Source organism: Myripristis murdjan, chromosome 23, assembly GCF_902150065.1.
Source record: "Myripristis murdjan chromosome 23, fMyrMur1.1, whole genome shotgun sequence".
Taxonomy (NCBI): domain Eukaryota; kingdom Metazoa; phylum Chordata; class Actinopteri; order Holocentriformes; family Holocentridae; genus Myripristis; species Myripristis murdjan.
The window spans coordinates 2566392-2580982 of NC_044002.1; the positions used below are offsets into that span (position 1 = coordinate 2566392).

The 14591-nt window shown below is 41.0% G+C and overlaps 1 protein-coding gene across 1 annotated transcript in view; it reads right to left on the minus strand.

Moving 5' to 3' along the window:
• kiaa0930 overlaps positions 1-14114 on the minus strand; it is a 50403-nt gene extending 36289 nt beyond the window's left edge. Inside the window, 1 exon segment of the mRNA XM_030045811.1 lies at positions 13688-14114. Coding sequence (XP_029901671.1) covers positions 13688-13832 — 145 coding nt within the window. The 5' untranslated portion in view covers positions 13833-14114.
• Between the last annotated feature and the right edge of the window lie 477 nt (positions 14115-14591).

Genomic DNA, 14591 nt, shown 5'->3' on the forward strand with positions numbered 1-14591 from the left:
AAAAAAAAAAAAAAAAAGTGTTCATTTTATAATGATATGAACAGAGAAAAGTAAGCAAAACTTAGCATCTTGTGAAGCTTTAGTGAGAAAATGTTTGAGATTTTTATTTCATAAATGGCAAAGAAATGGGTAAAGTACTCGATTAATGCTCTGTCTATTGACCAACTGACCAATCAGTTAATTCACACATCTCTTCAGGTCTAATCCCTGCTCAATCTTAAAATGTACACCTGTCACTTCTCAAAGCACAAAGGCTGAGAAAGCCAAAGACGCAGAAGCAGAGTAGCAGGTATATTTGGTAACAGAGCCAGCAGGGCAAGAACGATGAGCCAGTGGTACAGAAAGACAGATCACCCTCCATCAATTATGGAGAGAGCATGAAGGCACATGTGTCAGAGCCCAGACCCTGTCTGGTCCTAATGTATGTGATATGAAAAGTGGATAGACAGAGCAATGAAAATGGGGCAGAATGCAAGGAAGGAAATGTACACTTGCATTTTGCTTTCCACCAAGGACAATGTTGTGCAGAGATACGGACACTTCCTGAAATACTAGGACATCACTGGGATTTTCAGTTGGAGCCCATTACACTGAGAAAGTGAAACACAATGCCTAAAACAAATTGGCCCCTTGTAAGAGAAAAGAGAGCCAGGCAGGTCATGGCAGTAGTAAATGTAAATGAGTGACTGATTCAGGTAATGGGTGAGCAAGTGTGCCATAAATAAAACTGAATCCAAAAATAATAATAATAAAAAAAACTTGCTTTGTAGCAACTCCCAAAACAACTTCAGAGACAAAAAGGAGAGCGTCCTTGCACATTTATTGACTGAAATGAATACAGAGACAGGACTGATCCTTCACACTGTTTCATTCACAAGCCAAGACTTTGCTGGTAATCGATATCTCTATCAGATCTGAGCCAGGCAAGGGTCCCGTGCTGTCATCACTGGTGGGCTGGTGTCCTTGTCCTGCCTTCGTCCTGCTCCTCCTTCCTGTGTTTGGTCTCACTATGGAGAGTTAAGTGTGAAGCTGCTGACAGCAGTAATCTGCGGTTACTGATCCATCTACAGGGCTAAAAAAAAACAGGTGAGCTCACCGGTTTCTGGCTCTTTCAGCAGCACATTCAGCAGAGCTGGCAGAAGAGGAACCAGTGTCCTGCACCTTGTGTTGTGGCACAGGAAGACATGAGGAACAACAAAAGGGTCTTGGCACTGTGGTGACACTATGATATACGCGTTAAATGTAATAGAGCTTACCATTGCACTCGGAACTAGGATAAATCTGACCTTCTACATGGAGAAGTGCAAAGGCGCACCTTGGAACTTGGAACGATTTGGATCTCTAAGTTAAAATTATGATGAAGACGTGAAAGCTCAGAGTTTGCTATAATACCTGTTGTCTGCACAAACACAGCCAACAATAAACCTTCTCTTTGGCAGGACTGAAGGCAGAAATAATCTCACTGGTTGATCTCTAACTCAATGGACAAAGCCAAAGAACCACAGTGTTTCTGGTGGCATTCAACTGGAGTTCACTGAAAAAAAGCTATCTATCAGGTTTGTTGGTTTCCCAATTTGTGGTCTGAAAAGTTTCACTAACTGATGTTTAATTGAAGCAATAATATTAATTGTCCTTCCAGAACAGCTTGCCTGTGAGTTATTTCATGCAGCTGAATCATATATACCAGCCAAACCTACACAAAAATCCTACATGAACTGAAAGATCTTCATCCTGGGCAACAGGTAGTAGTTGGTACAAAAAAACAAGTAAACAGGACAAAGACATTGCCCACAATCGGTGCCAGGTGCCCATGGTGTTATCATTTTAATTCACTCATTTTTTTCCAAACAGCAATCTCTTGAAGCTTGGGGACCTTTTGGCCTGTTGGTAGTGCTGTGCCGGGTCCATCAGGTTCATTTTGCATATTGGATGTCACTGCAAAAACACATCATCCCCCAAAGGTTCGTCAAATATGACCTGTGAATGTCTAAGATATCAAGCGTGAGGCTTATTGCCTTGTTGGCCATGTGGTGGCACTGTGCTGGACCAATCCTGTTTATATTCAATCAAAATGCAGGACCCCACCCTCAAAATCCATCATTCTTCCAATTTTCATCTCAAACAGGCCAGCAGAGGCTGAAAAACTGCACGTACCAAACAGGCAGAGCCCAACCCATAATCCCTTCCCCAATCTTCAAAAGTGGAGGACAACAAGATAAGCAATAATTTAATCAGCTGCAAAATCCAAGGCTCATTCCATGCCCTGAATGAGTTTAACAACACATTTCCAAGCTGATAAATTAAAGATGGCGTTATGACGTGGCCTGGGAAGTGTGCTGATGTAGACATGAAATATTTACCCAGGACGCTGCATGGCTGAGATCAGGCCTGTGAAGACAAAGACTCTGTGGCCTTTGGAAGATGAACAACCAAACCCCTCCACAAACAGAGTGAAGAATGGCACAAGCAAGCCAAGTCGATTCCCTGCCCACACATAAACCTTGACTCTTTTATTAACCGTGGAAAAAAAAAGGTTATGGACGAGTCTTAAGTTGAGCTTTAAGGAGACCGAGAGCTCATCTAACCAAAGCAAACTAAGGCATTGTTTGTACTGGGAGAATAATTGATGTTGGTTTGAGAGGAATACGATATCAAGGTGGGAGTAAAATGAAGAAGGCTTTGTAGGCACTCCTGTCACACAGACACATTCGTTATGAGTGACAGTCTCCGGTAAAGCTTTGACACCTGTCTGAACAAACAGCAAGGTGGACCAAACCTACATTTTTGTTGTTGTTGTTTTTTTTTACCCCCAAGTAGCTCTCTTATGAGGAAATTTTTTTTTTTTCATGATTCTCTGTGAAATGAGGTGATTTTTGAAGAGCAGAGGCCCTATGCTTGAGACATGATAAGACGACAGGCTCATTATTACTAACACTGAAAATCGTGGCCTAAGTAAATCAGAATAAAAATGCGTGACTCCCAGGTAAAACTGAAAATGAAATAGGAAGGGCAGAAAGTATGAATTTGATTCCTATATTCCTAATTTTCATCAGAAAGGGAGAGAGGGCATGCGAGAACAGTCCACCCTCTACGACAGACATATCAGGCAGATATTAAATTAATAAAGAGATGTGGCGAGTGACTGGCAGCTGGAGGCTTACATCTGTCACTGAATCAAGCCATGTGTTTGACAGAAGACGGATTTCCACTCCTGATATGAAAAGATAGTTCACTGCACGGCATATATGGGAGCAGATTTTAGTCTAAGAAGAGATTAAGTGAAAATTCAGTTAGCATTTGGAGCATCCAGTCAGTATCCGGGGCTCAGTAATGATGAGAGGATGATAGCACCACTACTGTCCTACAGAACAGCTAGGGGGAAATGAAAATAATATATTTTTTTCCAAAATGGGTGAACTATCCCTTTAAATCACCATGTCCCTAAAACTGTATGTCCTATTTCTTTAACTGTCCATTTAGAGATACATACCTTCCATTCGGTATGTTCAGTAAGAAAGAGGCAGGTTTGGACGCTTTGTGTTGCATAATTTTGGAAGCTAAATTGGTCTACAACCCATTTCCAGGTAGCAGTTAAAGCTCAGCTCCATTTGCCTGCCAGTCGGCATGTTAGTATTCCAGAGTGAAGTGGTACAGTTCTGCAGCAGCCTCTGAGACGCTGATAAAAGTCCTGCTCTATTTATAGCTGCACATTCCACTTTAAATATACATCAACTGTGTTCCGAAGCCTAGTACACACACATCGTCTGATTAAAGAGAGCTGAATCACCCAAAATCTATCTCCGGTGGCACTTTGAGGAAATTTCATGCGCCCTCTTTTGGATATTTCATTTTCATGTGAGTTATATAACACTTGGTGGGAGCTCCCTGATACTCTGTCAAAGCTCCAGTGGCCTGGATGAAAGAATGAACAGGAGGATGGTTGGATGGATGGATGGATGGATGGATGGATGGATGGATAAAGAGAAATATCCAGTTTAGATTGAGCCGTGACAGCAATCAAATCCCTGTTCATTCACTCCAGATGCTCTATTGCCCCAGTGTTTTAACGTATTCACTAAAATATGAATGGTGTCTGGGTCTGGCAGGAGACCCGCGTCTCCAGAATAAACTGCAACACGTTTAACACCCCAGGATGTAGAACAAAATTCACTTAATTTATTTATTCATTTATTTATTTATTTTATTGTAATGTCTTGTTAATTTTCAGGTCTTTTTTTGGGGGGGGGGGGGGATAATTTGCTGTTTCCCCCATGTTTCTGAAAGAAATCAAGTGAATTTGCTCAGCTTTCAAAGAGTTAATTGATCTGATTTGTTCCCACCAGGGTCAAAAACCTCTGTCACAGGAGGTCAAACAAATTGAACATAAGTTTACACCTGCTGGACAGTCAGCACTATCAAGACAGCAGGTGAATTACCACTATTGCTGATCGAACCATCTATGTTAAAGCTATAGTCATTTATTTTTAAAACATTGATCCCTGTGGAGTGTGAACATATTGTCCAGAAGGCCGTGGGACATGCTGGTCCATGGCATGGAGTCAGCCGTTAGCTGCTGAGTCACACTGGCTTCATTTACATGCACCCAAGTCTCTTTCTTAACCTGGATATTTCACCGGCCTGGTTTCTGGTTTCTGGTCAGTGCGTATGAACATTAGGTGCAGAAGAACCTGGATGAGCTCATACTGCCATGTTAAATCAGTTCCTCAGACAAGGGGACATCTTGCTGCCTTTGGCTCTCACTGTCTGTGCAATTTCTGACACAGGATTACATGGATTACAGTTAGATGTCAGCCCAGACAAGTATATTGCAGGATGTCAGGAGGATTGAGCAATGGCACAGATTGCTCTTGGGATCATCATTTGTTTCCCCTGTTGGAGGTAAACTACTGCTGCTGAGGCAAAGACAGAGGAGGGGCTTTCTGTTCATTCAGTTATTCTCAGAACAAACCTAAATAAGACCTTCAGCAGAGTATGGACAACAGCCGGGCTAATCTGGTTTGTAAATGCAGCCCTGATGCCCCGAGGAGTGTCAGCCCTTGAAACCTCCACAAAGTCACTTGATTTCTTTCAAAAAATATGAGAAAAGGGGGCAATTAGAAAAGGAGAATTGGAGGAGGAAAATGAGCAAAAACAAGAAATTTAGCACAATATTTTTAATGATGAGAAAATTATACTTAGAATTATCAAAATTAGATAATTAAACATCAGATAAATGATGCCTGATTGGCATCAGACTTTGTGTTTAAATGCAATTTAAACACAATTTCTTGCAATTTCTTAAAAAAAAAAAAAAAAAAAAAAAAATGGGAAAAAGGTGATGAGCAAATTACCAAGAAATTACCCAAAACATTTTAAAGAAACTAATAAAAATAAAAAAAAATAAAAAAAATAAAAAAAATAGCCCAAAACCCCAGGAAAATTAACAAAAAAAGTTTAAATAAATAAATAAATAAATAAATACATAAATTATTAAAAAAAAAAAAAAAAAAAAAAAAAAAACGTGAAAACTACATTTCAAGAAAATTGCCATAAATTACCCCGCAAAATGAAAAATAATAAATAATAATAAATAATTTTAAAAAAAATCTGAAAATGACCTGAAAATGTATTTTTAAAAAATCACCAGAAATTTACCAGAAAATTGGCACAAAAAACCCCCCAAAAAAACAGGAAATCAGGAAATGAAAAAAGACATCAAGTGAGTTTTGTTCAGAGTGTGAAATAAAGCCTTTCAAAATGACAGCCGCCCACAGGCTCCTGGTTTCCAAGACTGACATGGTCATTCACAAGCCTAGCAAGGCGCTGCTAACCCTGTTGCTGTGGTGTGAGTGCAGGCAGGGTCGGGGACGGGAGCTGAACCGAGCAAGACGGACACGACTTCACTCGGGGTGGTGTGAACCGGATCGAAGAGGCATTTGCTGTGGCTGAGTTTGTCCAACTTGAGCGAGAAATTGGCCCGTTGCAGCCAATCAGCTTCAAGCAGCACTGCATCCAGGCACTTGGGGATTTATGACCAACAACTCTGACGAACGACATCCGACCAGAAATGTTAGGAAAAAATCGGTTCCACAAAGAAGACAGTGGTGGTGCTGCCGAGCCTGCAGCAAATGGATTATAATGGCGTTTCAACTGATCCACACTAAACTAACCAAACCCTAACCCAACTTATGGCTGTGCTGAGTGTCTGAACAACAGTTTAAGCTGCTTTAAGGTCATCCGCTGCATCACCTCTGCTGCATTCAGGCTGGGACGTACGACCGTGTGTCAGTCATGTGTCCTCTCTCCAGCCCTCAGGCACGTCTTGTGCACGTAGTCCCCGGCTGCGTGAAAATGAGCGACATGCGGCAGGTTTGATGACACGGCTTGACTTGAGGATGTCACATGGATTAGAGTCACTCTGCAGGAACCTACAAGTGATTTCCTGACAGAAGTGCTGACTAATCCTGTGCTCAAACAGGAAGCTTTACTCTCTGTCAAAACTGAAGTGAAAATGTTGACATGCAAGCAGGTTGGATGCAAACACCGAGTATAAGAAAAGCAGGGCGACAGACCATAATGAGCGCTGGTTTAGACGACTTTCTTACAGAGAGTGTATGGATTAACTGAAACTCTGCTTCACTGTTACAGTTATTTGTTCTATACTGCAGCAAAGCAACTAATGCATATCTTCATTGTCAATACATTTTTCAGTTAATCATCTATAAGATGTTAAAAGTAATGACAAATGCTTGGGATGGGATACACGGTTGGTTAAAACAAATCAAACAAATGAAAACAGATGAAAGGTCCCATTTTTAGCTGCATTTTGAGATCAGGCCCAGATTCCCTCTGTGTCAAAATTATTTTCTAAAACAGGCAGATGTTGACTCTTGTGAGATGTAACACGGGAAATTCTGTTAACTTTTGAAATGAATTACACCCATGATAATGCTCAGTGAGTGAACACTACATACACTGTACCGGGTATATTAAGTGATGACTGGAAAATATGAGATTGTGTTGTCAGACTGACTTCATGGCACTCAGCTCCATGTCAGCTTCACAGGCTCAGGATGGGCAGCTGGGAGAACCCTGGGCTGCTGCTGCTGCTGATATCAGCACAAAGTATGCATGTACAATGTATTTATAACATATGTAATATAATAATTAATTAGGCAAGAATAAAAATTGATTCAAAAATTAATAATTAATACATTGTGCATTGATATCCAAACTATTTAACCTTTTGAAACCTCTGCAAATTCACATGATTTTGTTTGAAAACATGGGGGAAAAGGCAATTCGTACAAAAATTACTGGGAACATTAGTAAAAAGTGGAGAAAAAAGGAAAAGAAGAAAAAAACAATTAGAAAAAAATAAATTGTTAAAAAAAAATACAAGAAACCAATATTTATAATTATTAAAACTATATTTAAACATCAGATCAGTGACGCCGGATGTCTGATTTCTTGTTTTAAAATGCTCGATACAAACTTAAACAGCTCTTGATATAAAGATCCCTGTAGGATCACATCACCTCATATCACTTGGTGGCTTATTGAAAGTCAACTTAGGCGATATTTAGAGCACTTGAGGCTATTTTTTTTATGCTATATATTACATAAGGTTTACCATGGTGACCGGCCTCGTCCTGCCTGTGCAGCTTTCTGTCTAGACGAGCTACTGCTGCCTCTGTGGAAGAGGAGAACAATCACAGTGTACTATCTGGGTGTGCTGCTTCCACACAACTGAAACAGATGGATGGGCCTCCCACTGTGCTCTCCTTCTGTCTGTAATGATATGCTCCCCTCTGAGCAGTGGCCTATAGCCACACACACACACACACACACACACACACAACACACACACACACACACACACACACACACACACACACACACACACACACACACACACACACACACACACCACACACACACACACGTGTTTGCCATTTTCCTCTGCTAAGGGTGAGGGTTCAATGTGCATGTGTACATACACTGAAACAATGAAATGCAATACATCCTGATCAACATTAAACCTGTAGGCAACTGGTTTTTAGAGTTATTCCAGTGACTGCAGGCTTTTTGACACAATGCTGTGGCTCTAAGCCTTGACACACACACACACACGACACCATGTTTCAGCAACAGAGTCACAGCTCAGCCACACTCACGGGATTAACAATACAGCGGGATTTGTTTGAATTTGTGTCTGTCACAAAGTCTTAGTCATGGAGAGGTCACACACTGCCATAAGCTGTTTTTACCATTTGTAATACATGATCTTATCTGGATAACGTACTTTTTTACTACACTTGTGACTTGGCACGTGACTCAATTACCTGCTCCTGTCCACATGTGTATCGTCACTACACAACAGACTGCACCACACTCTGAGCTGGTTGCCTCCATCACTATGAAGTTTACAGCCATGACACACTATCTACATATACATTTAAGGCAGATCCTTCACTTAGATTGCATTGCATGACTATAGCTTGCAGTGCTCAAGGTCTTTCCAGTATAGTATGGCCCTGAGTCACTGTGGAGACTAATTGTCATGGCCACGCTGAAGCACTGACTCAGACAGCAGCCTTTAGAGGAGCATCCAAGGGCACAGACACAGCCGTGGTGGCCTGACTGGATTTATGAAGGTACAATAAATAAATGAAGCGAAGGCGGCGCCTCAGTGGGGCGAGGCCAACTACCAGCCATGCACTCCGCATCGCAGCAGTGTGACGTAGCCCCCCCCCCCCCCCCCCCCCCCCCCCCCCCCAATCAGCCCCCCGATACGATACGGTCCACAATACTTGGCTACCAGTTCCATATGTATGGTGATTCTTCAGTTCCTGCGATTTGATACTGCAATACTGTGCAATTTTGGACAAAGTTAAGGACTTATTCATTTTGTGATTATTGTAATTAATGTATAAAAAAAAAAAAAAAAAAAAGAAAGAGAAATAAAAAAAAAAATCAAAAAAGTTAAATAACTAAATTAAATGAAAAGATAATAATAAACAAAAGTAAAATAAGTTAAATAAAAGCATAGCAGTAATAATATTAATATTAATGTCAAATACTACATAAAAGTGCTTGCTGTATGACTATGATTTTGATAAAAAAAAAAAGAATGTATTTTTGTAGTGGCAATATAAGTCGTTAGTATGGGCTGATATTGGCATACCACAGATATATTGGTTTCATATCTATATATCGATGCAGACCATTTTTGTGGACTATTTTTTTTTTTTTTTATGCAGAAGTTGATGTTTTGGCTATCTAGAAATAAATATCTACTCCTTTTTCTTACTTCAAGTTTTAATATATATATATATATATATATATATATATATATTTTTTTTTTTTTTTTTTTTTTTTTTAATTTATTCTGGTCCTGGCACTATATTTAATTTATTCATTAATTTGTAATTTAACTATATAGATTTAAATGGAACACAAAGTATCAATTCATGGTCAGCATGGTGATATAAAACATATATTTTGATATGTAACTACGTCAGTTTTGTCCCATAGCCTGCCACGCAACATTTTCTCACAGTCAGCAGTGCACGGCCTCAGTCTAGATTAGAATATTTGGTGCATGATGCCAGAATTTATAAAGCTGAGGCAGATTATGCGTAAAAGCAACCACTTCTATCACTTTCAGCTTTCTATGATTTTGCCTGATTGCATTTCTTTTTTTTTTTTTTTTTTCTGTCTCTGTAATCCTGCTGGCAGTGACGGCAGAGGTTCTCAGTTTGGCTGCAGTCACACTTTGAGGAACGGACATGAATGTCGTTGTACTAGACTGGTTTGCTCCCACTTCCCTGTTGGTAAAAATAGCTGGATGCTTTTCGTTGTGGTGAAACCCTGGCGCCTTCTATACACTCAGACTGTCCTTTGCTTTCTTCAGGTTTGTCCATGCTGGGCTGCAGCGTGGTTTACATGTGGACATAATCGCTACTAAGACCAGCTAGTGCCGAATGTGTTAAAATGAGGAGAGAATTAGCTTTTTTCCTCCTGGAGCTGTGCTGTTTTGGCCAGGTGAGCCTGAAAATGCAAGTCTCCGGCTGACTTCTGATAATCTGATAAGAAGACAGACAGGTTTTTGTGCCTTTCAGCTCATGATGATTAGGTCAACTTCATGTTTGCTGGCTAAAGACTACAAACATCCAGATTGTGGTGTGAACATTCAGGTTCAAATGAGCCAAGCGGCCGTTCTTCTGATGAATGTCTTTTCTGAAAAAAACTCCCAACATCCCCGACAGTGACACTGAGGTAGTCGGGCGATCCGAGCGGCCCCATGTGCCGTGATGAGGTCATGGTTGGAGAACAGCGCTCTATTGATTTCCTTGTCTGAAGAGCGGGCCGCAAAAACAAGCAGCACATGGGCCCGGTGGGAACTCACCGAGGCACTGATTTAATTTCCACAATAGATATCTACAGGCCACAGTCAATGCTAATTGTGAACACACACACATGCCACAAGCCAAATCAATCAGTTCAAAGAGCGTGTCACTGTAGGAGATGCAGCCGTGCAGAACTGCCGCTTTATGTTGTCTTCCTGTCATCAGCACGCTGGAACTTGCCACAGTGAGTTTAATCAGCGATGTCCTTCACATGATAATCTGCCTTCCTGCTAATGAACACGCCTGCTTTTCATCCCATTACAATCGGAACACACTTCTTTATGGAGGCACAGAGCACCAACATAAAAGCCACGTATCAGCAGCGTAATCAGGGACAACGGTGTGGGGGGGAAACCCACCCAAACTCTGTTCAGCCGCCTTTGATTGATGGAACTAGCAAGAAATGACCCAAAAATTTGCAACATTTTACAAACAGAGAAATTACAAGAAAATTAGCAGAAATTTATAAGAAAAAGTTAAACACACACACACACACACACACACGCATACACATACAGATATAAACAGATATTGATATACAGACACACATTCATATATACACACACACACACACACACACATATCTATATATAGATATATATATGTATGGAGATATATATATGTATAGATACATACATACATACATACATACATACATACATACACACACACACACACACACACACGTTTGTTTTTTAACAAAACCTATCAGAAAAGGACCAGATGAAGGCCTGTGGCCGGGCTCCTGGCTTCCACAGGGTTAACAGTACACATCACAGTGAGTCCAGTCACACTGGTGGAACTTAGGAGGAGCTTTCAAAGGAAAAACAAACACTAGTTCATGATTTCACACAAAAACACAATTTATCTGTGCACCAGCTGGTGTTAATTTGATGGTTACTGAGTAGTCTTAATAGACTTTTTAAGAAAGATTACAGTTATTGCCAGCTACAGTGAAGTGGGCCCTGCTGGGGGGGGGCAGAGTGACCCCATGCATCAGTGCTAACAGACAGTTAGTGCTCTGATGCCTGAGTTTGTGCTCAGAGGAGCTGGAGGGACGCAGCTATACTTCTGATTCTCTGCACCACGTGGAAAGGGCACATGATCTGGTCTAATATAAGACACTAGCCTCAGTGGTGGAGTGATCATTTTGCTATAAAACAAAAAAGCAACACAAAACAGAGCTTTGGGGTAACAAAGCACCATGAGCAATGTTGTACTGTCCTGCAAGCCATTCATACCATCCATACTGTATGGGGCTGTGAAACCAAACCGTGAAGCAACAAACCGTTCAATCCACAATACTACGACAGTGTCTTAGGGCCACTGTAGGCAGGAAAACACCTGGGGGGATCAGGGGGAATATTCCAAGAAAAACTCACTATTTTTATTAAAGTTTATGGGATTTATGGGAAAATGATCACAAATGTATGAGTAAAAAAAAATCTGATATTATAAAGCCACAAATTTGTGAGAGAAAAACTCAAAAGTTTTTCTTTTACTTTTTTTTTTCCCCCACACAACACACCGTATTAAGTGCAGTGTTACACACACATCCACACACTGAGCTGATCAAGTAGTTTTGGTAGACTTTTGCCTTTGAAAGAATATGTATTGATTTCATATTGGTATCCCAAATCTCTGCATGAAAAAGGTTATTTTCCAAATAAGATAAAATGCAGAGAATATTAGAAATGGTAGCCAACCAAACTGAAACCAAAATCATGACCCAAAAAACACAAATGGTTTATTGACCCAAACCCCTCCATCACTAGGTTACAGTTATCACCTGAAACAGCCTACGTGTTGCCTTCAGTGTCACCATGTAAACTCCAACACTGTAGAGGAAGTTGCCCTGAACAGACAAAAGGTCCATCAGTTTTCACTAAAATAACACCAACATGACTGAACCTGACCCAAACCTGAACATAATTTTTTGATTTTTGTCTGAACCCGGCCCAACCCGACGGGTCCTGCAGGGCTTCGGCCGCGTAGCGCAGACATCAAAAAGACAAAAGCTAGACAAGAGAGTTAATCAATTTCAAATTTTTGAAGGAAGACAATGAACAGAACTCATTTTGCTGTTCTGAGGCCTTTAGCTAGCTAGCTGGGAGTGATGTTTCCAACCACAACATGACAGCAGCTAACAGCTAGCTAGCCAAGACTGTTCCTGTCTACAGTGGTACATTTATGGGAGAAAATTCAAAATTATATGATTATAAAGTCAGAATTTCTAGAGAAAAAAAAAAAAACTTGGAAAAATAGCTTTTCTTTGCTTTTCTTTTGGTCAAGGACTCGCATCACTTCCTTTTGCTGTAGGCTATCCGGTTCTTGGTTTCTCACAAAAAAAAAAAAAAAAAAAAAAAAAAAAAAAAAGTAACTATTTTCCAAGTTTTTTTCTCTAAAGTTTAAAAATTCAAAAAGTCTGAGATTATTAGACTTGGACTTTGAGTTTTTCTTGTTAATTTGTAACTTTATAATCTCAGAATTTCTTAGTTTTTTCTTCTCATTAACTCATCAGTTAGAAAATTGCGACTTTAATCTCAGAGAATGAGTTTTTTTTTTTTTTTTTTTTCTTGCAAATGTGTGATTTTAGAATCTCAGAATTTTCTAGTTTGTTTCTCATAAATTTGGGAGTTTTTTTTCTCGGAAATTTGCAACTTTAGTCTCAGAAATCTGGAGTGTTTTTCTTAAAATATTCCCCCCCCTCCTCTGGCTCAGTATATAGGTAGTTTTATCCATACAATGGCCCTAACATGCTGTGGTGATATAGTACCTCTTCATGTTGGCTTTTTTGCTACCATTTTTTGCACTGGTCAGGGTTTATTTAGCTAAAAAAATATTTCAAAGTGTGAACATTACTGAAAAAGTTGGAGAAGCACTGCACTGCATTAGAGTATGGATTTCCAGTCAAACTACAGAGTAAAGCCTGAGCTGCCTTGGACTGTGCACTTTATAGCACCAGCTCCCACAGCAGCTCTGTCAGCTAGCTGGAGTCCCGCTGCAGCACACTGTGTTGTAATGTGGCGCCGGCCTGGAAATATCAACTGGTGTTCGTGTCTGCCATTATGTATTTGGTGGCGTTATCCCTACAAACAGTCATTATTGACCGAGCACTGCCACAGAGAGCCCGGCTCGGTGCAGCAGGCTCTCGTTTGTCCGTTCAGCTAGTGGAAGTGTGTGTTCAAGACAAGTGGAAGACAATGTCCTGGCTCCTCAGCCTGAACTTGTTGGCTCAGAGGCCGCTGTGCACAGAGAACCATGGGGCTGCTTACCGAGTCCGCTTATCTCCTGTCTGATGTTCAGTCGGTTCCTTTCGTCGGCAATGGCCTTCAGCATCTGCTGGAGGGACTGGTCCAGCTCTCCGTTCTCCTCCTCCGCTGGCCGAACAGCCTTACACAAACTGGGGAAGGACGCCATCTCCAAACTGGGATCATGACAGTCCTGCCGACGGTCAGCTCAACCAGCCCCGGCTGACGGTGACGGTGACGAGGGGGGACACCGAGGATCTCCCCACCTTCTCCCGCGACTAATCCCGAATAATAATCCAGAGAGTGAAAGCACAGAGCCGCTGGTGCCGCTACGCTCTGTCCGGGAGCTGAGGACAGTGTGCAGGAGCGGCTAGACAGCTCGCTTTGACAGGGAGACTTCCGTCTGTTGTGCTGGAGATCAGCTGGAACAGCATAGGAAACACCCCTCACACTTCCTGTTAGGCAGGATAACACGAGGCATTTAAAGGGCCACGACGTTTCAACAGCGGCTCCGTTAACACGCACGGTAAGCCGACGGCACTGCCTCACATGAGCTGTTTGTTTACCCACTGCCATACAACACCAGCAGCAGCAGGAGTAATTATAGACGTAGCTTTGCAGTTGTTTTCCAATTTGTGTTCTATTTATATGTCTAATGTGCATAATATATTGCATGTCTGGTATATTCTTTATATTGCAAATACGTTGCACTTGTTTCTTTTTGGCCTCAATGTCTCTGCCTACTGTAACAGGGTTACTTTATTTTAGTCCATAGTTCGGCACGTTTTGTATTTGGGATCCTTTTTACCCATTTAGATATGGAGCACTTTCTATACAAAAAAAGTTTCAGTAAATTCATTTTTATTTTCAGTGTCATTCTTATCGTGGAGTAACAAATTATCCCTCTTTTCAAGCAGTGTTTTTGTAT